General features: G+C 42.1%; 1 protein-coding gene across 1 annotated transcript in view; it reads right to left on the bottom strand.

The window, feature by feature from the left end:
• Positions 1–22,527, bottom strand: part of MAL2 (mal, T cell differentiation protein 2) — a 39,921-nt gene extending 17,394 nt beyond the window's left edge. The window contains exons 1-2 of the mRNA XM_001142529.5: positions 22,280–22,527; positions 9,356–9,526 (exon numbers count right to left, since the gene is read on the bottom strand). Of these exons, the coding sequence (XP_001142529.2) occupies positions 9,356–9,526; positions 22,280–22,411 (303 nt within the window). The 5' untranslated portion in view covers positions 22,412–22,527. The remainder of the gene's footprint in view (positions 1–9,355; positions 9,527–22,279) is intronic.
• Positions 22,528–25,278: the final 2,751 nt, after the last annotated feature.

Below are 25,278 nucleotides of genomic sequence, written 5' to 3'. Positions count from 1 at the left end.
CCTGGGAGGTGGAGCTTGCAGTGAGCCAAGACTGCATCAGTGCACTCCAGCCTGGACAACAGAGCAAGACTCTGCCTCAAAACAAACAAAAAATAAAAAAAAAAAAAGAAATTGTTCTCACATCTAAAATACTCTGCTAGGACAAATTTAACTAACCATGGGTAAGAACTACAAAGGTGTGCTTTCTATTAAATAACTCTCATTTGTAAACTGATTCACAAATGCCTTCAAAAGATTTAAGAAAAGTGTTACATACTGGGCACACGTTTGTAGGAGAGATGCACAAATACATGTGGTTATTCAACAAATATTAGCTGATGAAGGTCAAACCCCAAATTCAAATGTCACCATTTTTAATGGCTTAATGAAATGATGCTAGATCTTAGTAAGAAAAATTAAGAGAAAATTTGTCTGAGATCATTAGGCACTCATTTAACTTACTGAGGTGAATCATCAGAAATAGTTTATCTTTAAATAAAGAGATTTGGTGACAGGACCTGCAACTCTTCATGTGATCTGATCCCTTAATTTCTCTACCATTACATACCTTTTTCAATGTCACCCACATTCACCTCATTTTGGTCCCTAGGAAGCATTTTATAGCTCAAGGATGCTACTCTTTACACATGGTATTGTCTGCCAGAAAGGATTCTGCCCACAAGCAATTACTGCTTGCCCCTTCCCGCCCCCAATCCTGCCAATTTTGCTTCTTCCTCCCTCCCTTCCTCCCTCCTTTTCAGAAGTATCTGAATTAAATTGTGGTTTCAAGGCTTTCCTGTCCAATCCTATTTCTTCCCCTTTCATCTTTTATAGGTGTTACTTCCCAACACACTTCTCGCGCTTCTCACTCCATATGCTTGGGTCATCCTATCCAGCCAGGGTCATATATACTCTTGGTGTTAGGAGAAAGTACATAGTGTGGAATTTATGGCAATGCCAATGCGAAAATCACTGGAGGTTCCTGGAGTTTTAGAGCCTCTAGTAACCTGCACTGGAGAGTGACAAGTGTTTGAAAAGTAGCTCCTGGTACTAGACCTGGTAGAGAAGAAACACTTAACACCAGTGGCCAGGCATCCAGAACTGCTTATTTTGGGTTGGGTTCCATGGAAGCCACTAACTCAAAAAATCAGGTGGGCCAGCAGCTGTCTCCTTGTGATGGGAAGGGCACATATGATATTGACCTGAGCAAGACCAGTTAACAAGAGGTAACTGCAAGAGCAGGTAGCCTAGGCTCTCATATTACCCACCAGAGTGGAACTGCTGTCCTTCCTCAGTTTGTACCTATGGCCACAGGGAAGAGTGGTTTCCTTATGCCCACCTGAAGGAGAAAAAAACCCTGAGCTTTGTTTTTGGAAGAGTTGGCTCCTATGTGGTTGCAAGGTTGAAAGGGACAGCAGCTGTATTGTATGTGCATTATAGCCATATTCAGAGTTGGCTTTGAAAGACAGTGGTTAGGGACTATTTTCCCAATGGGTAGAGCTGAGTGATGATGCATGTTATACACTTTGCTCAGAAAGAAAAGTGGCCCATAGCTGGGTGCGGTGGCTCGTGTCTGTAATCCCAGCACTTTGGGAGGCCGATGTGGTGGATCACTTGAGGTCAGGAGTTCGAGACCAGCCTAGCCAACATGGCAAAAGCCCATCTCTACTAAAAATACAAAAATTAGCTGGGCATGGTGGTGCATGCCTGTAATCCCAGTTACTCAGAAGGCTGAGGCAGAAGAATCGCTTGAATCCAGGAGGCAGAGGTTGCAATGAGCAGAGATCCTGCCACTGCACTCCAGCCTGGACGATAGAGCAAGACTCTGTCTCAAAAAAAAAAGAGGCCCACAGTGAGAATATACATAGACTGATGATCAATAGCAAATAGACTACTGTACTTGTCAGGGCCATGGGATTAAAACATTTCAAAGCTTCAGGGACAAGGAAGGGATACGGGATTAGGCATACTATGTGGAGATCTTTCTGTCACTTGGTAATGCTTACCAGAAGCATCACTTTAGAATGCTACGTAGCCAAAAGGACCCTTCGAGTTGATGTTAGCAATCCTTTGTCATCAACCATCCCATACCTGGCATTATGGGCACATAAACAGAGTACCCATGGTCAGAGAAAGTGGCCATGGAAAGGCCCAAGAGTATGGCCTCCTTATTGCCAAAGCTGATCTACCCACTGCTTCCTCTGAATGTTGAACTGCCAGCAACAGAGACCAACTCTGAGCTCCTCATAAGGGATTATCCTCAAGGGGACCAACCACTTACCTGTAGTAAATGAATGAAAACTGAGCTCCTACCTTCCTGGAGGGCAAAATATTTCACTCTCACAAAAACACACACCCATAATGGTTATTCTCACTAAAATACAATTACCTAGGGCATCGAGGATTTATGAATTTGCTTTTATGACTCTCTGAGCTTGAGCCACCAGCTATACCCAAGGATTTACAGACTGCATTCACTCAGTCTCTGATCAAGGAAACCACTTCTCAACAAAGCAGGAGTGGAAATGGGTGCCTACCCATGGGCTGCATCATGTACTGCACCACCTAGAAGCTGCTGGCCTGGCCTGATAGCACAAAGGAATGGCTGGCTGAAGGCACAGCTTGGAGGCACTAGTCTGTGAGGATGGGGGTCATCCTTTAGGATGCAGTAGATACACTGAAGAAGAGCTTCCTACATGTTATTGTGTCCCCATTGGAAGAATGGAAACTTAGGGGTAAAAGCAAGAGTTTCTCCACTTGTCATCGCTTCTAATAACCTGATGAAATCCTTTATGATTTATGTTCCCACAGCTCTAGGTTTTTCATGGTCAGGGGTCCTTGTCCCCAAAGGGACAGCAATGGTCCCATTGAGCTACAAGCTATGGCTACTCTCTGGCCACTTTGGACTCTTTTGTCCAGGGACAAAAAGGCAGGAAGAGGAGTTACCATCTTGACAAAGGTAGTTGCCACTAAACTTCAAGAGAAGGCAGAGCTGCTGGAAGTCAGGATGGCAGTAAGGAGCATGTATTGCCCTCGTGTATGTGCCACAAGAGGGCGAAAGGAATTATATGTAGACCTCAGGTGATCTACTTGAGGTCTTCTTGGAAGTCTCTCTGCCAATTGTGACTAAAAACAAACAAGTGTAGCAATGCTGGCCTGAAGCAGATGTGGTTGCCAGGGGCCCTGACTCTCTCAGGAATGAGATTTGGATTCACCAACAGGAAACCACTGAGACCACCAGACAGGAAAGCTGAGAAGAGGAATGTAAAATGGTCAGTGGAAGAAGAAGATGAGTACCAGTTGGCCTTGAGACCAACTCCAATGAACGGAGATGTCATGTATCCCTCTAACCTCTCTCCTTTAAGTCTTTCTTCAGGAAGAAAGGCACATGGGAACCCCAGAGGAGTGACTCCCAGATGTATATGGAGAAATGGATCTGCAGTATGAGAGGAGAGTGGAGCATCTAATTGTGCACTGCACACATTTTCCATCAAGAAGGAACTTGATGTTTAGCTGTGAGGGGTGCAGGTAGCTGACAGCCTCCAGCTTCAGTGGATTTGCGATCTGCTACAATGCATGAGCCAAGGCCACATTCTTCCTGGATATCCCCCAACCCCACTAATGACAGCACAGTGGAGGTACTAGTGCTTGGCCACTTGTGCCCAACACAAAACTCTCAAAGGACAGGCTGTGTTCTGAAGTTTTGTATGGATTTGGTCAAGACTTTGTAGAGTGTATCATTCTGGGTTTTCTTCCTGATCTTACTTCCTCTTTTATTTTCTTTTACAAGTGTTATCTCCCCTTTCCCTTAAACAATAACGACAACAACAAAATGCACAAAAAGCCCAAACCAAAACTCTTGTACTTCTCAATCCATCTTAGAATCTACTTCCCAGTGAAGCTGAGATGACACATATGTTGTTTTGGCATGCTAGGCTTTTCCTTTTTGGCTACTAACATAACATTAATTAATGTATTAATTTTGTAACAATTTACTTACATTGTCTACTACAACAAACTCTTTGACAGCAACTGCTAGATCTGTCTTTTTTCACAATTGTATTCCCAGGGCCTAGTATAGGGCCAACTACTCAGTAACTATTCCCAACCCCTGGTGGACTGTACCTATATTTGTATTTGGCCATCCTGAGTGTACTATTCCAATTTGTGCCAGGTGTGGGATGTGTGTTAAGAAGGTCTTCCATAAGCCTCACTCATTGCATTTGACAGCCCAGATCATTTCTGCTAAGTGAATGGTTCTCAAATGTTAGCCTGCATCAGAACCACCTGGAGAGCTTGTTTAAACACAAGACAGCTGAGTCCTACTCCCAGAGTTTCTGACTTAGCAGGTCAGGGTGGAACCTGATAATGTCCATTTCTGACATGTTTCCAGATGCTGCTGCTCTTCTGGCCAGGACCACCATTTGTAAATCTCTGCCCTAGGCCCCTGGCCTCCACTTATTAGCAGATGAACCCAGCCTCTTTCTTAATTGCCTTCATGTGCTCTTGCTGTTTCACCCATCTTATCAATGCTCACACACCCCAGAGCACTGCCCACTATGTGTTTGCCTTTTCCCTGGGCAACCTCAGCCTCAGGCATAGCTTCCACCCCACACCCCGCCCGCAAGTGACTATATCTCACATTCTTGTCTTAAGCCCATGTTTGCTCTTCATTTCAGGGTCAAACTTCCATCTACTAGTTAAAAAAAAAAGGGGGGGGGAAGGATTCCCTATTGAATAAATGGTTCTGGGAAAACTGGCTAGCCATATGTAGAAAGCTGAAACTGGATCCCTTCCTTACACCTTATACAAAAATTAATTCAAGATGGATTGAAGACTTAAATGTTAGACCTAAAACCATAAAAACCCTAGAAGAAAACCTAGGCAATACCATTCAGGACATAGGCATGGGCAAGGACTTCATGTCTAAAACACCAAAAGCAATGGCAACACAAGCCAAAATTGACAAATGGGATCTAATTAAACTAAAAAGCTTCTGCACAGCAAAAGAAACTACCATCAGAGTGAACAGGCAACCTACAGAATGGGAGAAAATTTTTTACAGAATGGGAGAAAATTTTTTACAGAATGGGAGAAAATTTTTGCAATCTACTCATCTGACAAAGGGCTAACATCCAGAATCTACAATGAACTCAAACAAATTCACAAGAAAAAAACAACCCCATGAAAAAGTGGGTGAAGGATATGAACAGACACTTCTCAAAAGAAGACATTTATGCAGCCAAAAGACACATGAAAAAATGCTCACCATCACTGACCATCAGAGAAATGCAAATCAAAACCACAATGAGATACCATCTCACACCAGTTAGAATGGCAATCATTAAAAAGTCAGGAAACAACAGGTGCTGGAGAGGATGTGGAGAAATAGGAACACTTTTACACTGTTGGTGGGACTGTAAACTAGTTCAACCATTGTGGAAGTCAGTGTGGCGATTCCTCAGGGATCTAGAACTAGGAATACCATTTGACCCAGCCATCCCATTACTGAGTATATACCCAAAGGATTATAAAACATGCTGCTATAAAGACATGCACACGTATGTTTATTGCGGCACTATTCACAATAGCAAAGACTTGGAACCAACCGAAATGTCCAACAATGAGACTGGATTAAGAAAATGTGGCACATATACACCATGGAATACTATGCAGCCATAAAAAATGAGTTCATGTCCTTTGCATGGACATGGATGAAGCTGGAAACCATCATTCTCAGCAAACTATCGCAAGGACAAAAAACCAAACAAACACTGATGTTCTCACTCATAGATGGGAATTGAACAATGAGAACACATGGACACAGGAAGGGGAACATTACACACCGGGGTCTGTTGTGGGGTGGGGGGAGTGGGGAGGGATAGCATTAGGAGATATACCTGATGTTAAATGATGAGTTAATGGGTGCAGCACACCAACCTGGCACATGTATACATATGTAACTAACCTGCACGTTGTGCACATGTACCCTAAAACTTAAAGTATAAAAAAAGTTGGAGTGAGAAAATACTATCTGCAAGTTTATGTAGTAAAACTCTACAAAGTTAATCTTAAAAAAAAGCTGCATTGTGTATAGGGGGATCCTCGTTTACATTAACAGCAGCAAGAAAAATGGATGACAACCACTTTGAACCTCAGTTTTCTCATTTGTAAAAATGAGAACAAGAATACTTATCACCCATAAAGAATTGTCATTAAGGTCAAATAAGCAAATGAATATGGGGCCAGAAAATATAGCTGACGAAATGTAAGATACTAAGCAGTGGATGGAGCTGGAGGCCGTTATTCTAAGTGAAGTAACTCACTTATTATTTGAAAACCAAATATTGTATGTTCTCAGTTGTAAGTGGGAACCAAGCCATGGGCATGCAAAGGCATACAGAGTGGTATAATGGACATTGGAGACTCAAGAGTGGGTGGGGAGAGGAGAAGGAGGGATAAAAAAACTACATATTGGGTACAATGTATACTACTCGGGGGGCTGTTACACTAACATCTCAGATTTCACCACTATGCAATTCATTCATGTAATAAAAAACCACATGTACCCTAAAAGCTATTGAAATAAAAAAAAATCTTAAAAAAACCAATATATTAAGTGATGTCCATAATAGGCAAATGATAAAATGTGTGCCAGTTATACTTTGGGGGAATAAAGGGAAACATGTTTAATTGCATAGGATTTTTAAATAGCTCTATTTTTCTAAAATGTATCTTTCCTTAGTACCCTTCCCCTACAAAGGGGACTATATAAATTTAGAATCTTCTGTTAAAAGTTCCACAAAAATGGTATTTTTTTCCTCTCCAGAAAAAAAATACAGAAAACCTGTTTCAAAACCAAAATCTCCTTATTTTCCCAGAATAGAATGAGGCAAGTATTTAGTACTTTATATCTGTTATTAGATAGTATATTTTTATTTCACTATTTATATAAAAGCTAGAAAGCTCAGGAAAAACTGCTGAAGCTATCTATCATGAATGTAATTTTCTTAGTCAATAAAACCCAGAAGAAATAGTAAACTCAATATCCTACAACAAATACATCTAGAAAATAAGTTCTTTATCAAAATGCATTCTTGCTTCCTTCAAGTATGGTATAAAGTGGTAAACTATTATCACAGGAGAAAACAACTATTTTTGAGCCATTAATGTCTGACAGTTCCAGAATGCAACAATTAAAAATTGTTACCAACTTGTGACAATTCCATTATATACATGGCTAAAAAGCTTTCCTGGGAGAGTGTACAAAATATGTTACCAAACCTATCAAAAGCAAGCCATGCAATAAAAAATGACTGAATAATAATAAAAAAAAGACCCACACACAAAAGAAGAAAAAAAGAGAAGCCCTTTCGAAATAGGGAAAACATTTCATAAATTCCTTGAAGACAAGATTTGGCTCTTAGAAAGCATGCCTACCATGCAATCAACACTGTGCATTGCTATTACCATCTTTGGCCTCAGTAACAGCTACTGAGCTAAAAGACTACTCCAGCTAAAAGACCACAGGTAACCTTTGCAGCTGACCTATGAAACAAAGATTTCCAATTTCAGCTGTCACTTTCATAGAGTAGCACAATTAAAACAACAGAAACGCTTAACATTTAATTTTCTGAACATCAGATATAATGCTACAAATGGGTGGGAAATGCAAACTTGGGAAAACAAATAAATTAATAAGGACATGAATGACTGTACTCAATATCAAATATATTATTCTCATTTTACAGAGGAAGAAATTAAAATTGAGAGAGGTTAATAATTGTGCCCAAGGCTACACAGCTACTAAGCAAACCAGATCTATGCTCAAAGCCCATGCAGGACTGTAACCACGGTACTCCACTTCCTTCTTAGCTTTATACTAAGCTATGCCATTTGCCCCAGGGCTGGCTTAAAGGCCAGCCACATTCCCTACACTTCACCACTAATAACATTTAGGATTACAGTTCCTCTTATGCCCTATAAATAAAACAAGAACAGATATTTAACATCTGCACTAAAGCTGTGGAATAATATGCTGTTATACTTGAAAGGAATATATATAAAGCCTGACTGAAGGTCTGATGTAAGCTTCTAAACACCAAAGTATGATCATAACCTAATGGGGGTTCTTCTTGAACTTCCCTGAAGCACTGTGATCCTCTGAGTCATTCTAAAACAGTCTTAGAGAATAAATGGCTGCAAGCATGAAAGACAAGCTCTATATACTAAACAAAAAGTTGATCTAATTTAATGGTGTCATAATTTTAAACATTGTGTTGATTGCAAATTTTTTTCTTTTTGAAAGACAAGGTCTTGCTCTGTCTCCTTGGCTGGAGTGCACTGGTGTGATCATGGCTCACTGCAGCCTCGACTTCCTGGGCTCAAGTGATCCTCCTGCCTCAACTTCCTGAGTAGCTGGGACTACAGGAGTGCAACACCATGTCCAGATATTTTTTGTAGTTTTTGTAGAGACAGGGTTACACCATGTTTCCCAGGCTGGCCTTAAGCTCCTGGTCTCAAGTGATCCTCCTGCCTCAGCTTCCCAAAGTCCTGGGACTATAGGCATGAGCCACTGCACTTGGTCACAAATTCTTTTTTTTTTTTTTTTTTTGAGATGGAGTCTTGCTCTGTCACCCAGGCTGGAGTACAGTGGCACAATCTAGGCTCACTGCCTCCCGGGTTCAAGTAATTCTTCTGCCTCTGCCTCCCAACCAGCTGGGACTACAGGCACACCCCATCATGCCCGGGGTAATTTTTGTATTTTTAGTAGAGACGGGGTGTCACCATGTTGGCCAGGCTGGTCTTGAACTCCTGACCTCATGATTCATCTGCCTCGGCCTCCCAAAGTGCTGGGATTACAGGCATGAGCTACTACGCCCGGCCACAAATTCATTTTTAAAAACTCACCAATTCTTTTTAATTTGGGACAGACGTTTATTATCAATATGAAACATGCCCTTTTGTAAGTATTTGTTTTCTGAAAAAAAATACATATTTAAATATCTGGGGCAGAAATTGATGGAAAATTTCAAGATGTGACAATGTTTAGTTCCCAAAGGCATTTGTTCAATTGTTTGATAATTGTAATGCAATTCATTTGCCATATGAAATGAAACAGTTTTTGAGTAAGAGTTATCTAAGTTGTAGGAGTAACAATTATTTCTCAGCTCTATCAACACAGAGATTTCGCAAACTGGGGCCCTGTTGTCCATCAAGGCAGCCACACACCACCACAGCACCACAGCAGTCTCTGTGGTTGGACCGCTTCTCTCCCATTAGGGGCAACAGAACTGGGACTCTGGCATTTCAGAACAGAATAGGATACAGGTTTCTCCCATCTTCCTGCAATAGACTTAAAATAAAAAGTCCTTACCAGGAAGTTCCAGTTAGCATCAATCTGAGTCACCATGCCAGAGAGGAACATGCCCAGAAAGAGGAGCGAAAAGAAAAACGCTGTCACGGACACAAACATGACCCATCCTTGTAGTAGAGGTAGAGGAACATTGGAGGAGGCAACCAAAATCCAGACAAGACCCCCGAACAGCTGAAAGAGAAAAAGAGGGTAATTGGTTTGCTTAAAAGATACCTTTCACACAACAGAATTAAACATGCTTGTATTACCCTCAGCATTGCCTTCATTTTCCTCCCAGACCCCTGCACATATTCCAGCAACCCCATCCCTTCGATTTTCCCCTTATTATGTAAGATGCCTTCTTTCCTCAGGTGCAAGATCAATCCTCCTGCTTGGAGAACTGATCCAACTCCACACCTGTATCTTCAGGTTGGACTCAGAGAGTTAGTAAAAAATGGCTAGAATAATAGTTGCAGCTGTTGTATATGGCAGTAAACAATAAAAACTACCATCATTTATTGAGTATTATGTGTTCGACATAGGAATAAGTACTTCACATATCTGTGGATCTAAGTATCAATAAATACCTACTACAGTTCAGGCATTATGCCAGGTGCTGGGAATCAAATGGTAAACAGGTTACACTTGGTTTCTGTCACCACAGAACTCACAGTCTATTAGAGGAAAGAGACAAGTAAGCAAGTGATTAAAAAGCTGCTTCATAAATGTCACAATTGGGCAAATACTGGGCACTGCAGGTCCACACAGCAAGGGCTATAAATCCAGATTTGAAAATACTTCCTAGAAACAACAATCCAAAGCACAGGGCTATGGGGTAAAGCAGAGGGAGGAAACGGGGGGTTCCATGGCAGGAGCTGAGAGTAGCCCCGTATAGGTGAAGAACAAAGCTCAGCAAGACAGGAGGGGCATGTGCTGGTGGGGAATGGAGAGAACTGTACTGCAGACTGAGCGAGGAGGTGCTGAAGCTCGGGCCAAGGAACTGAACTTCACCTAAGGGCGATGACAAAGCCAAGATCATCTTGAGCAGAAACTAGCATGGTCAAGATTTGCCTTTAGAAATTTGTCTCTGGCTAGAATGTGAGAATGGACTGGGGAGGCAAGGGTGGATGGTGAGGCAGCACATCTCTGTGTTTCTCAGCTCTATCAACACAGAGATTTCACAAACATTGGGTAACACAGGAGACTGTTATACCAACAGAGTGTAAGAATCAGAACACTGAGGACAGAGAGAAAGGAATGGATTAGAGTGAAATTTAGAAGTAGACATGATAATAGTTGGTAACTGATCAGATGTGGGACACAACAGAAAAAGGACAGATAAGGAAAACACCCAGATTTCTGGAAAGGCCTCTAGGCTTGAGAGAACACCGCAGGAGAAATGGTGTGAAGATGAGTTTTATGCATCTATCACCATTGGTCTCCTCCATACTACCATGCCTGGCATTCCAAGCCATTTGTGATCTGACATGTCTTTTTCATCCTTGTCTCTTGCCACTATGCCCCTCACATTTTGTATTAGGGGGAGAAAAAAAATCCACAGTTCCAAGACAAAGATCTTTCACATCAGAGTGGCCTGTTACTTGCATGCCGTGAATGTCATTCCCTCCCTATGTGTACTTGAGGTTCTCCCACTCACATCTAATCTTGAGCACATCATTTACAACATTTTTCCTGAGATCCACCCCTGCTCAGTTATGCCTCCCTCCTCTGGGCAACCTCCCTACTGGGCTTTGTTACATCAGTGAGATACACTGTAATTAAATCCCTTTGGCTCTCCATCTGCACTACCAGGCCTTCTTGGCAGCATACTGCTTTATATGTCTCTGCATCCCAAGCCATTTATTAATCTACACAGTAATCCTTTCCTAACCATCAGTCAGGTACTATGCTAGATTTGGCAGCACAAAACCTTAGGCTACATACCTGCCCTGAAGACACCTCAAGCAAGTGAGAATCAATCTCTCTCTCTCTCTCTCTCTCTCACACACACACACACACACACACACACACACACCCAGGGAGAGTGATAGAGCACGCTCTCAATTATTTGCTTAGTAAACAAGCTAGTGCTCATATGAGAACAGTTTGAGCTCCAAATATTAAAAATCAATACTCATCTGTACATTGCATTTCAGTATCTAGATATCCAAATTACTCCACAAGTCACTGAAAGTTAAAAACACAAGTTTTAATTCAAGCTTCAAGAAAAGGCCCAATCATATAATTTGTTACTGCTTTGAAGAAACATTTTTGAAAGCATAAATGATCACTTGATCAATGATAATCAAATCACCAGTCTAAAAATATGTATAGTTGTGGTGTATACCTCAACTGCTAAAGTCAAATAAAAAATTAACATTTGATCCAGAAAGTGTTATGAAATAAATCTAATGAATATCAATGCATCTTAAACATTTAACCACCACTTTATCAGTGCCTATAAAAGAAAAAACTTGTTCCTAATAAAATATTATTTACCTTTACATACTATTAAATAAATATCTGAAGGTGATATAAGTATGTCTTCAGTGGATCAATCTTTCCTTTTTTTCCACTTTCTTCTTTCTGGTAGTCTTTTCTTACTCTCCCACAAAGAATAACCTACATAACTTTAAATACAGTTTAAGAAATATACATTAAGTATCTCTTCTGAGTTATTTCCTGAAAACCTATGTGCAAATATAAAGGATAATAAAAAGCAACTGGCCACTGTTTGTTAGGGACAGGCAGAGCCAAATAGATAAACATAATAATATGAGTTAGGGATGATGATATATTCACACCTCTAAAGAGGAGGCTATATGATCCTTTGGAATTAAACACAGCATTTACTAAACCCAGACTGGACCTCAAACAGGCCAGCCCCGAACCTACTGCTAGGTACTATAGAAGAACACTCAAGAAAAAACAAAAAAGGCAAGGTTCCATCTCCAGGAGCTTGAAATAAAGAAGAAATAGACACCATTAAACTGATTCAGGAGCAGATTGCGGTGGATGCTATAAAAAGAGCTCAACACAGTGTGTTCTGAGAGGCTGGGAGAGGAGAGAAGAAATATAATGGGAAGAATCTGGAAAGGTAGGCAGGGGAGGCAGGCTTCAGAGTAAGCTTTCAAGACAGACCAAGGCTTTGACAGCAGAGGCTATACTGTAAAACAGTATAGATTAACCATTCTTATCGTACTCAAAATTACAGCCCTTCAAACACCTCAAAGGCTTGGAAGGGAAACTAAATGCTGCATGAACAGGAGTCAGATTCACCTCCTCACTTGTGGGGTATGTGCTGCATGGAAAGGGGAGAGGGAAGGAGTGTAGGAATGCCCCCTCTCTCTCACTCAAGTAAATACATATGATACATCCCTAGAGCTGAGATTCTGTGAAATCCAGGCTCGCTTTGGAAGAGAGAGGATGGGCCAGAGAACATAATTGAGCCCACTTTGGAGGGCCACCATCCTCATTTTGAAACTGTCATACTGGTGTATGGATCACTCTGGCCTTGACACAGTTATTATTCCCTACTTTGTGATTTCCTTTCGACAAAAGCTACTTTTCTTCTTGAGCTTCCCAACTTGGCTCCAACTTAAACTTGGCTCCAGTTTTTTTAAGTTAAAAAACTGAACTTAAAAAATTGAGATGACCAATGCTCAGTATATTCACTTCCTCTAATTCTGGGCATTAGTGAGCTTAGAGTGTTTGCAAAATGGTGTAATTATCAGCATTCTTGTTCAGTAGAGATGACTCTGGAGGTGGCCATATTTTTAGAAGTAAAAAGCAGAACACAAAAATGGTTAAATCTGACAGAGAACAGATGATAAATACCGTAGCAACTGCAGAGTACACACTGTGAAGAAAGGTATTCGGAACTATTATATGTTTCGCCCACGTTATTCTCATCGTCTTGGATCTGAATCCATATTCTGACCCCTTCCCTGCCACTGCCTTCCACTGCTTTCTAGTGTTCTAAAAAATCCAATAATTATGTATAAAATAGCCAAATGCCCCTCAATTTGAAATTTCTTTAAGAAACTAAGTCAGTGCTTATGACATCAAACCTCAAGCTCTAACAAAAAGACTACCTTTGCTTCCAGGCAATACAAAGGTAAAAACCTCCTAGGAGTAGGTATCAGCATTTCCCGGTGACTCAGTCACCTTTTATCTTCTTAACCCAACTTTAGGTGTACTGGGTACATACCAGAAGTACTCAAATATATTCTGAGTTGCAGTTATTAAATTGCTACACATTCCTAAAACAACTGATCTTCTTCCTGGTTTAACATATGTTTGTTATGTTTGCTTGGTCTCTGCAGACCAGAAAGGTATGACTTGGCTGAAACCCTCCCATAAGAAAACCACAGAAGTATTTATCCACAAATCACACTAAACTGAATCCTCAGGGTTTGATGTTAAAACATGTTTTCACTAGAAACTGTGGAATGGGAAAAATACATAGTCCCACGGGAAAACATGCTCTTGAGCAAGTAGCAACTCTTGCAATTCTGGGTGCATGAATTACAGATTCTTAACTCATCTCCTATTTGGACGGTCTTATGTTCCCAAAGGATTCCTTTTGCAAATGCCCTTTTTCTTTTCAAATGTCACTTATTTCCTAATTACCTGCTTTTAAACATACCCTCTGACAGCTAAAAATTTTTTCAAACCAATTTGACACCTCCATCTTAGTATACCCACAAAGTAAACAGGCTAATTTCTACTGTGACCTATTTTCAATTAATGTTTGGAATGAGAACAGGAAAAGGTAAGTGAATTTGAAAGGATAAAGGCTGGCTAAACTACCCATAAGGGAAAACACTATTTAGAACTTTCCGTATTAAGCTCCCTCCTTCTAATTCTATTATCTATATATTGGATAATTCATTATTCTACTGCAGTGAGAATGAACACCCAGTAAACATAGAGGAAAAGCAAAAAAATATTTGTCTTCCAGTCTGGCTTGTAGAGTTAGAGTAAGAAGTTGAAGCTAATGGTGATAGCAGAAATAGTACTTAACATTTACTGAGCTCTTATGTTATAAGCACTGTTATAAGGGTTTTATTTGTGCCAATTTAATCCTCACAAACCTTGAGAGACAACATTATTATTCCTACTTTATAGATAAGTTAATTGAGGTAAAATCCATTAATAACTTGTTCCTAGTTATATAGTTAATAAGTGTTAGACCTGAAATTTGAACTTGGCAATTGGCTTCCAGAACTTATGATTTTAACATTCTGCTATTCTGCCCCTCTCATGGTTTAGTGTTCATTCTAAAGCAGGGTTTCTACCCATATTCCATATGATTTCCTAAAGTCATATAAAATTGGGTGGACAAGTACATATGCATTTTTCTGAGGACACAGTCCACACCTTTCATCAGAATCACAAAGGGGCATGTGGCCCCCCCAACCAGAAGTTCAGAACACTTTATCTACTTGTAACCCCTTCTATTTTAATGGATGTTTACTTATGGGGTGTTCACAGGAAACATCATGGTTATAGAAGTGTTCAGTATATTCAGAAATTTATCAGCTAGAAAAAAAAAGATTATCTACAATTAGCTACATTTTACATACAATTCACATTTTGAAAGATTTCTTTAAACTAGAAACATACTTAGCCAACAGATACAATATAATAACTGGTAGATGTATTTACAAAGCAGCCCACACAAGTATGGATTCATTCACAATGCGACTGTAGATCACTGGTACCACTACAAGGCGTACTGCTGCCCCCCTCCCCAAGCTCATCATCTTCCCTGTAATGCTTCTTTTCCTACCACCCTCTCTTTGCATTCCAGCCTCTACCCCTCATCCCCTGAGCACAGAGAAATGATCACACTTGACCATGTGTCTGCCTAGCATGCTGCCAGTAAAAATTCTGCTGGATAACTAAACTCCAGTTACCATGTTTTCCAGAAAGACTTCCCTGGCCAGGTGCCATCCCTCGGTGCTTCCACGGTTACTGACGCGTGTATTCTCCACAGCAATTACAACTGGATCAAAATCATGGATCCACATGCCCGTTTCACCCACTAGACTGTGACGTCAGAGTCGGTGACATTGCCTTCAACATCTCCGTATGCTCATTACCCAGGATGGTGCTTTCTACAGAAGGTCCTCAATCCATCCTCCTTGAAATGAATGGAAACCAACCGGCGTGTGTAATGAATGGTTCCAAAAGAGAATGCTCGAGGAGTGCAGCTTGGGATGCTAGGAACACACTCCGGTCTGGAGCCCAGCTCACTCCCTGGTTCATGGTGGATGTCCAAAAATAGGCATGAAAACGAGTGAAGCGAGAATATGTACTTCTCAATTCTCAAGTTATTATTGGTGACACCCACCACCTAGTACCAGACCTCAGGAGGCTGAGATGGAAAGTTATGGGAAACTTTGTACCTCTTGCCAGTTGAATTCATGACACCCAATTTTAAATCTTTTTTCGGCCCCAAATTTGCCCACATGACCTATTTCTATTGTAACTGCCACTGGAACTTTTGACCAGGGTAAATCTTGTGCCTTCTCCCAGTGCCTCCTGCTCCCCTCATCAGTCCCCATCTGTCCTCTAACCATGCTGACTTCTGTCCAAACTGCTTCTGGACTGGCCCTGGCATAGACCTGCATTAGAGATGCAAGGCAGCAAGGTGTTTATTTATTTATTTATTTAGGAAAACAGAACAAATTCTGGGATGTAATGAGAAATGACATACACATAAGAGGCTTATGACCAAAATACGTTAATACTCATTGCAAAAGAAGTTCTACTTTTTAGCTTTACATTTGAAGGCTTTAAAAATATGTCTGAGAGTGCTATAAAGAGTTATACTTTCTTCCTCCCCATGTGACCTAAACCTCTAATTCAGCTGCTTAAATAGCTGACACTGACCCTAAAATGGAAAGCTCATATTACAGAGGAGAAATATGTTCTGGTTCTTTTTATTCTTCTTTATAATAATTCCTCTCGATTCTGAAAATTCTCTTTTCATGTTTGCAGGTAACTAGTTATCACTTTTAGTTTAAAGCTGTTCCTGCGTGCCAATGCCCTGATATTGGCCAGACCTGCATAAATCACTGCTCTTTCCTTTCTTTTTACCTTCCTCCTTCTCATAGCTATTATACAAAAGTTGAGATTGTTATATATGTTGTCTATAAAAGGACATGGTACTCTCATATGAAATAGAACACTTAGGAAATTCAAGTTAAAGTGCAGAAACCTGGAGAAGAATTATGGCAGTTTACATGTTGGGCAAGATTTAAGAGGGCATCTACTCCCAAGCTGCCCTTCTCCACTCCAGCCAATGTCTCCAGACTATTTTCACATACTGCTCAGTTTGTACTATAGAACAAACAAGTAGCATTTGTTAAGTACTGCATGTGCATGATACTGGGTATGCCAACCTGGTTCCTGTCCTTTGTCATTACAGGGTCATTTCTATTCAGCCATATCACTGCAAATACACCATGTCCACAGCTCCTACCACCACGTACAACCTTTCTATCAGCCTCTACAAAACAAATCTCTTCTCCATGACTTTTTCCTTTGGAGCTCAAGGTGAATCTTTTCAGCTACTTGGTTTAAAGTTTTCCATATTTCAGTTCTTCGTATTTTTTTTTAAAGGACTGCCAGTCGGAGCAAATGACTGTTGATAATAATCTCTGGCAGGGGCATTGGTTTATTTTCCCTTATGAAACTTTAATGCTTATTTATTTATTCATTTATTATTTTGGGGATGTAGTTTCGCTCTTATTTCCCATGCTGGAGGGCGATGGTGCAATCTTGGCTCACTGCAACTCTGCCTCCCAGGTTCAAGCAATTCTCCTGCCACGGCCTCCCAAGTAGCTGGGATTACAGTCATGTGCCACCACACCTGGCTAATTTTGTATTTTTAGTAGAGATGGGGGTTTCACCATGTTGGTCAGGCTGGTCTCGAACTCCTGACCTCAGGTGATCCACCTGCTTCAGCCTCCCAAAGTGCTAGGATTACAGGCATGAGCCACTGCACCCGGCCTAAAGATTCTTTTAATGTGGATGAAGATTTTTAATCCAGAGGCAAAGGAAAAAAAATACTTAACAGTTTTAAAACCCATTTAGGGGACAACTATGTCCATGGACAGCTCCCTCTTGCACACTGCAAATAAGCAATGTCCCTTCACAGTCAAAATTTATTTTCCAGGCAACAAACTCTATACATCAGAACATATACATGTTACTAGTCCAAAGTCAAAGCTCTCAGTTGAAAATAACCTGAAGTCCCTTTCATAGATTTATCTGCATGACTGAACCTGCCTCCCCTAAAGTCCCTCCCTCACAATCATCCTTTCATTAACATTTGTTTTTCTGGCATAATTCCTCTGAGTTACATCTTATATTTAAGTTTAGTCTAGGTATCATTTTGGGGCAAATCAAACTTTACATACTTAATTGACTTCCCAAACCTCAAACCTCTCTCTCTTCTTCTCCATCCTTCTTTCATTGGTTCTATTTCAGGTTCTTTTCATCCCTTATCTAAACTATTGCAATAAGCTCCCTAACTGCTCTTCCTGCCTTCAGTCTCTTTGTTTTACAACCAAACTTCATCACTCAAAGGTTTGTAAGACACAGGTTGGATCAAGTTTATCTCTGTCCTTCACAGCTTTCCATCAGACAATAAATCCAATGCCTTGGCCTAGCATTTCTCAGCAAACCAGAACCTGAGTCCTACCTGCTGTTTTTCCTTCTTCTGCCACTGCCCACCAAAATCTCACAACTGACAGAACGTTCTTGCCATTGTCCTTCTTGTCTCTGTGTTTGTACGTGTCCTTGTTTCTACCTGGAATTATCTTTCCCATTTTCTAATGAACCATGGCTCATTATTGAAGGCTAACCTCAAATGTCCCCACCTCATTAAAGCTGCCTGTTCTGACCTCTCCAGAAGTCAGATGTACTCTATCCTGCTTTTCCACAATACTTTTTATAAACCTATATTAGCACTTCATACACAGCACGGTAATTCTTTCTTGACTTTATATTCCACCAAACAGTAATTTCTTTTAAGGGCAGGAGCCATGTTGGTTACTCTATTTTCAGGGCATAAAAGAAGGCTTGATGCCTAGTATGTTCTTAATTATAAGCTGAGTAAATGAAAATTACTATGGCACTCAAAACACTGCAGTTAGAAGCATGTGAATAAGAATCCTAGAGTATCTCCCACAAAGATAAATGTGAATGAATAACTTGGGGAATATAAGTAGTTTCTTAAACACTAAAACTGCAAAATAAAACACAATGAATTCAATGATTATCTGTATTCTTTTTCGTGATTAATACTATTAAAAATTCAATTTTTCTTGTGCATTTTACAAGATAAGCTCATTGAGAGCAGGGACCCTAAATATCTTGTTCAGCCCAATAGTGCAGATGATCCCATGTTATTTTTTAAAGTAGATAGACCCACCTGGAAAATGTTTTAGCTGCAGTTCACTTCCCATACTTAATTCTTTCTTCCCTGAATGGTAGTTACTTTTGTGAATATACTCTCAACTAGGTTATAGGTCTTTCCAGTGAGGAAGGGTTTAAACATCTTTGTTCCCAGAGGAGTGCCTTGCACATAGTAGGTATTCAGTAAATACCCGATGAGTGATTTTTATAAAATATTCACTCAAAAAACTGTGAGATTTTGAAAATGAGAATTTTGAAGGTGATGTCTTCCATTCTAAGCTAAAAGGCTTAGCTTTGCAATATTAACTTAGTATTAAACTCTGTGGCAAGCATACATTGGTAAGTACTGCTAAGCCCAAAACCAAAGAGCTGACAATTAGGTATCCAGGAGTGGAACACACCTTATCTCCCTATCTCAAAAAAAAAAAAAAATCACTATGCATGTGAGATTGTAATATTCTCCACTTAAGAAGCCAGTGCTATAATGCTTTTCCTGGTGCTCGTAGGCTGGCACTATTTATATATTTTGTAATATCTCCCCAACAAATGGCTTATATCTGACAGGCTATGAATAGAATACGTTAAGGGGAATTGGGAATGAATATTTTGAGCCAAGTTAAATGGTTAGTGTGAGAACCAAACTCCAAGAGCATGGTGTCAATAGCGTAGTCAACTGTTGATAGCCCAGTCCTCCTTTGTGAGGTACAATTTTCACATGTTAAGTTTCAGAAGGCAATGGGACAGAAATGAAGAACTCTTAAAGACAAACGAATTTGAACAGAAGGTCAAAATTAAAATGGAGTTTGAGGATATCCAGAAACACTGGCAGAGGTTAAAATAATGGGTCCCCAGAATGGAGATCACTTAGCATTTAGGACAGTGCCTGGGAAATTCTCACATTTACTTTACAGGTTGAGGAATTTCTGAGGAGGAGCCATGGGAGATGGCCAATTTTAAAAGAATCAGAAAATTAGATGGAAATTGAGACATCTAGGAGCTAAGTTGCTTCAAAAGTGTTCACTTAGCTTCTATCTGTACATCCACTCAAGATGAGTATTCTAAATGGAGGGGTAACAAGGCAGCTTTGATCTCTGCTCTCTTAAAGCATGTAAACCAATATCTCTAAACAGTCCTAAAGGATGAGAGCCGAGGAGCTATAGTTTGACTCTAGTGTGATCTCTTGTTTTGTTTCTCTAAGGTCACCAGTTTCACTGGAACATTTTGGTCATTTTTCAATGGGGTGGGGGAGATTGATATTCAAGTAAAGGAGATAAAGGGGGCCTAAAATGTAAACTTATTGAGTTGGCCATAAAAAGAGAGAAGCAAACTAATAAGCTTTTGGAAGTGATGCTGTTCTACGTAGCCAGGAGTGTGAGACATGTTTCAGGATGTAAGAAGCCAGAGGAAATGAGATAAGAGGATTAGATTGGACACTTCTGTGAGTCTGGAATCCCTCCTAGGTTGGGGAGTGGTGGTAGTTTTAGCAGATAGAATTCACATCTCTGAAAGCAGAGCTGTCTTCTCTAGGCTCTGAATATTAGAATCACCAGGGAAGCTTTAAAAAATAACTAGTGAACTCTGGCACTCCCCCAGAGATTCTGATTTAATTAGTCTGGGCTGGTAACAGTATTTTAAAAAGCTGTTCAAGTTATTAAGTACAGCAAGAATTGAGAACTAACCACTGGGCTAGATTTAAAAAAGATATAATGGGGAGGGGGAAGGGGAAATTGACTAAGTCACTTTCTATTCTTTTCCCCCAGAATTAGGCCTTGTTTCCTAAAAGTCTGACATGACTACAGGTTCTTGAGATGGTATTTGATTAGAGGGCATATGGATAAGCCTTCTTTGCATATACACATGTATATATATTTACATATACACATACATGTATCTTTACATACATACATACATATATTTGAATAAACATTAGAAAAATATAACCAGAATATCAAATTTGAAATTTCATGTATATTATTGCTTAAGAAAAGACAAAAGTACTGAAGTTTAGAAAGTATTTCAATGAACTGTCTGTAAATTCTAGTACAGGTGGAATGCGGATATGGCAAAAACTTCTCAAAGAGGTAGGCAAAAAACTGGAGCTTGCAGAACATGGAATAAAGTAGCCGAGAACCTAAGAAATCGTTCTTTGCAGATCTTCCAGTTCTAAACGTGTCTCCCTCCCACAGCAAGGCAGCCAGCCCAATGCCATCCTCTCTCCGCTCTTCCCACATGGATGCCTGCACCTCATCCCAAGCACTCAGATGCTTCTGAACCAGGCTCAAACTCAAACCAGCCTCGCAGTCAGGATCCCATTACTGATGTCATAGCCTGCAACTCACTCACGTCTCCTCTTTCAGATTCAAATCCGGGCTAAACTTAACTTAGGGTGATGTGGCCACCTGAGCATAATAGAACAGTGCTCACAAGGTGTTCCAGCTCCACAAGCACAAAAGTGAAACCAAAGCGACCCAAATAAAGGTTATGCAAGCTCAAAGGCGAGGGTGAGGGGAGAGATGAAAATCCTAAACCGAGCAAACAATACCAGCCTGCCGGAAAGGCACTAACTCGCTAACATTTCACTTTTTATTTGCCATTCTCAGGCATGATGCAACCTCAGGTTGCCCAATTTATATTTGCACATTTTCTACTTGTCCACAAGGAGCTTCGAAAGTTTCCAACTCCATAAAATTCCATTTAAAAAGTTCAAGTGCTACCTAAAAAGGCTGCACGACAGGCAGGTAACCCCACCTTTACTTGGGCCCAACAAAGTGTGCTAAAAAGGTTTGGAGTTGCGTAAGGAGGCCAGGAAGTGAGAAGGTGCAAAGGCAGGCAGAGAAGAACTCGAAAGCCACGTTTCCACCTTTCCCCCACCATTCTCACACCCACTGGATTAGAAACTGCCCAGGGCATGGCACATAACTCACCTTTCTCCTTGCCCTGCCTCCTGCCCAGCTCCTCTTTCCAATCCAAAGGCCACTAATGATGGCAAGGGTGAGTGGGGAAAAAGCATACTCAAGTCCTCAGCCCTCTTCCTCTTCCTGTTGCCTCCCGCCCCCACTTTCCACAGCGTGGCAGCCACCAGGTCACCCAGTCATCGGCTACACCTTTGCACCACCCAACAAAATGGCAGGTTAGCAACAGGCGAGGCCGAGAGCCAGGAGCTCGCTCCGGCCAAGCGCGGCCCCTGGCCATGCCCTGGGTTTCTAAAGGCGCCTCTGAGCCCCAACACCTTTCTTTCCTCCACGTCCCCAATGTTCGGCAGCCGCCTACTCGCCCTCCCCAGGCAATTTCCGTCGCCCGCGGGGGAGCAGGTGCCCGCGTAACAGGTGCTAGGAGGGAGGGCCCGGGCGGCGGCGCGGGGCACCGAGAGGACCCCGGGAGGGAGCGCAGGACAAAGCCACGTCGAAGGCAAGGAGGCCGGGGGCGGACGCAGAGGAAGACAGCCCGGGGGACAAGGATGCCGCCGCCCGTCCTCGCTCCCCGCGCGACCCTCGCTCCGGCGGCCCCACTTACAATCTCCAGGCAGACGAAGGCGCCCGAGTAGGTCCGCAGGATGTCGGGGCCGGCGGGCAGGGTGACCCGGGGCGGCGGGAAGGACACGGCGGGGTTCGGGGGCGGCGGGACTGACGCTCCGCCGGCCGACATGCTGCCGCTGCCGCTGCTGCGTCTCCGCGCGCCGCCGCCGCCTCCCGCCTCCGCCTCCCGGGCTCCTGCCGCCGCCGCCGCCGCAGCCGCCGCTCAGCTCCGCGGGCTCCGGGCGCGCCGCGCGGGAGGAGGCGTGGCCGTGGGGGCTCCTCGAGCCCCGCCCCGTCACGTGGGCCCAGGTGAGCGCCGCTCCGCCCTGGCGCCCGAGCCGCTCGCGATCACGTGCACAGGTGCGGCTATTGCAGCCGCCAGGCGCGGTCCTCCCAGCTCCGCCGACCTCACCTCCTGCTCCGCTGGCCAGCGCCAGCGCTCCGCGGGCGTCTCCGTGCGCACCCCCATACCCCTGATCGCTATTTTTACCTTCTAGCCCTCCCCTTAGTTTGCACCTGTGCTCTCCACCTGTCTTCTCCCCAGCTCTCACAGCGCGCCCTCGCCCACTGTGCTCAGTTTGACAGATACACAGGTCTTGGTGCTGTGACTCAGAAGGTAAAATCGAGGTCACCAGTCACACTTAAAAAGTGGGGTGCTTATGTTTTCAATGGGACTCGAGTGGGATTTTTTAAAACGCCACTAGGGCAGCGTCGCGCGTGGGAGTCGGATGAGTCAGCTGCAGCAGCCACTGGCGCGGGGTCCCTGCAGGTCACCGGAGGTGTCCTCGTCCGTGAAACGGGGATGTGAAATCCACTGGCATAGATGCTCACATTAGATCATATAACATGAAAAGAGTTTAGCGCACAGTTACCTCCTTAAATGCTAGCTGATATGATGAGAGCTCTTTTCCTTACACAGGCACCTATCACTGCTCAGTGGACACACGATGTTGCATGGGTTATATTTTTTTAAGTAGAACTTTTAATTATTGATTTCACTGGTATAAAACTACTTGCTTATTGCCTTTTAATGGCTTAAGGGGTTTTTTTTTTAAGTCTATGTATGGTTCGAATTTCCTGCTCTAGTTTATCCCCATTTATCTCCATTTTATCCTTGGTTTTAACGTCAACATTTTGTAAGTTCAACAGAGGAGATGAGCTTAATTTTCTCGTCTACTAAAGATGAGCAAATCTACCAAATCTACACGCATCAGCACACACAGGTAGACCACGTTGGAAAAAAACATTGGCTAATCTCATCAGACATTCTCCAAGTTGAATCCTGACCTTGCCTGTCAGGTTCAGTCTCTGAGAAACTGTATTTAGCACTATGCTCTGCTCAGCAGATTCTAGTTACTCTACTTCTCTATTATTTTAATAAGTGAAACTCATAGGTGTGGTTGTGGCATCCGGGTAAAAACCACAAAACAGGGTGTGGGTGAAACCTTTTGTATATCCCTCCTCTCTCCACCTCTTAGTCACCACTTTCTGGTATTTAATGTGTGGTGTTTATTTAATAGGAAATTTTAGTTTTCTGCATTGATTTGTTTGATCGATGAGCCCTGTCTGTGTTCAGACTCTGATTGGCACGGGATGATCTTTCTGTTTTATTTTCTGCCTAAGAATTCTCAGTAAGCACTTAAAAAATGTTCAAAGGAAAGACTTCAAAGAAGTAATCATGGAGATGATCAGCAACTACGCTATGCCCAAAATATTTTAGTGAATGAATAGGTCCTTGGAGTTTCTAGAAGGGCTAATGATTCAGAAGAGCCTCAAGTGAGCTTATTTTAGCATTGCCACCTAGGAGAACACTTTCAACTGGGTCTCTTACTGCACCCTCCTTGCTGTACTGCATATCCTCAGCCATCTTTGCTTTGCCTCTCCTTCCTGCTTCCACAGTGACCAGTGGCATGAAAAAGGTTGTCAATGAGTGCTCTGTTATTGTAACATATTATCTGCTTGAAAAATAACACTTTTTTTTTTTTTTGAGACAGGGTCTTACTCTGTCTCCTAGGCTGAAGTGCAATAGTGTGGTCTTGGCTCACTGCAATCTCTGCCTCCTGGGATCAAGCAATTCTCCTGCCTCAGCCTCCTGAGTAGCTGGGAATACAAGCACCTGCCACCACACCGGGCTAATTTTAGTATTTTTAGTAGAGACAGGATTTCACTATGTTGGCCAGGCTGGTCTCGAACTCCTGACCTGGTGATCCGCCCACCTCAGCTTCCCAAAGTGCTGGGATTACAGGTGTGAGCCACTGCGCCTGGCTGAAAGAGAACTCTTTTCTAGAACGCTTTTTTCTCTTATGATCGCTACCAACACCTGTTTGTTCTTGATAATACCAGTTTCCTTCTAGTGAAGGCAACACCTCTAAAATCAAAGGAAGAAAATGCACTTAGCTCCACTCCACCCCACTCCTCTGCCTCTTCCTCCAGGACACTAACCATGAGCTCTTAACAGTTTCAACTTTCTGCTCTTTTCCCAACCTGTTCCAGTGGTTCCTGACTTCCAGCATAACTTTAACCCTGCTCATAGACTTCCTTTGAACTCCATTTTTATGGAATGTCAACATTCATGTTATAATATTTTCAATGATCTTGACTCAAAACGACTTGCTACTGTCAATAAATTCTCACCTTATTACTGGGAATTTTTATGCTTCCATTCTCTTGGACACTGACATTCTGATGACTGTCTCCTATTGGTTTCTCTCTTTCATCCCCAATTCTTTGGCCTCCAGCCTTACCATCCCTTGTATTCTCTCATTGGCCCCATTCTAGCTTTTCTAGCTTCCCCTTCCAGCCTGTGCTTATGGGAAGGCATTTTCGTGATGCTCGTATTGGTCCCACATTTCTTCCCATCTTGTACTTGACTCTAAACTTACTCTCACCGTTCCTTATTCTTCAGCTTGAGTTCAACCCACAATCTACATCTGCCCTCTCTGAATCATTCATCACACTGCCCAGGGTTGCTGAAAGAAGGTCATAATGAAGACTCTT

Source organism: Pan troglodytes, chromosome 7, assembly GCF_028858775.2.
Source record: "Pan troglodytes isolate AG18354 chromosome 7, NHGRI_mPanTro3-v2.0_pri, whole genome shotgun sequence".
NCBI lineage: Eukaryota > Metazoa > Chordata > Mammalia > Primates > Hominidae > Pan > Pan troglodytes.
The sequence above is the reverse complement of the archived record's forward strand: the minus strand, read 5'-3'. Positions and strand labels throughout refer to the sequence as shown.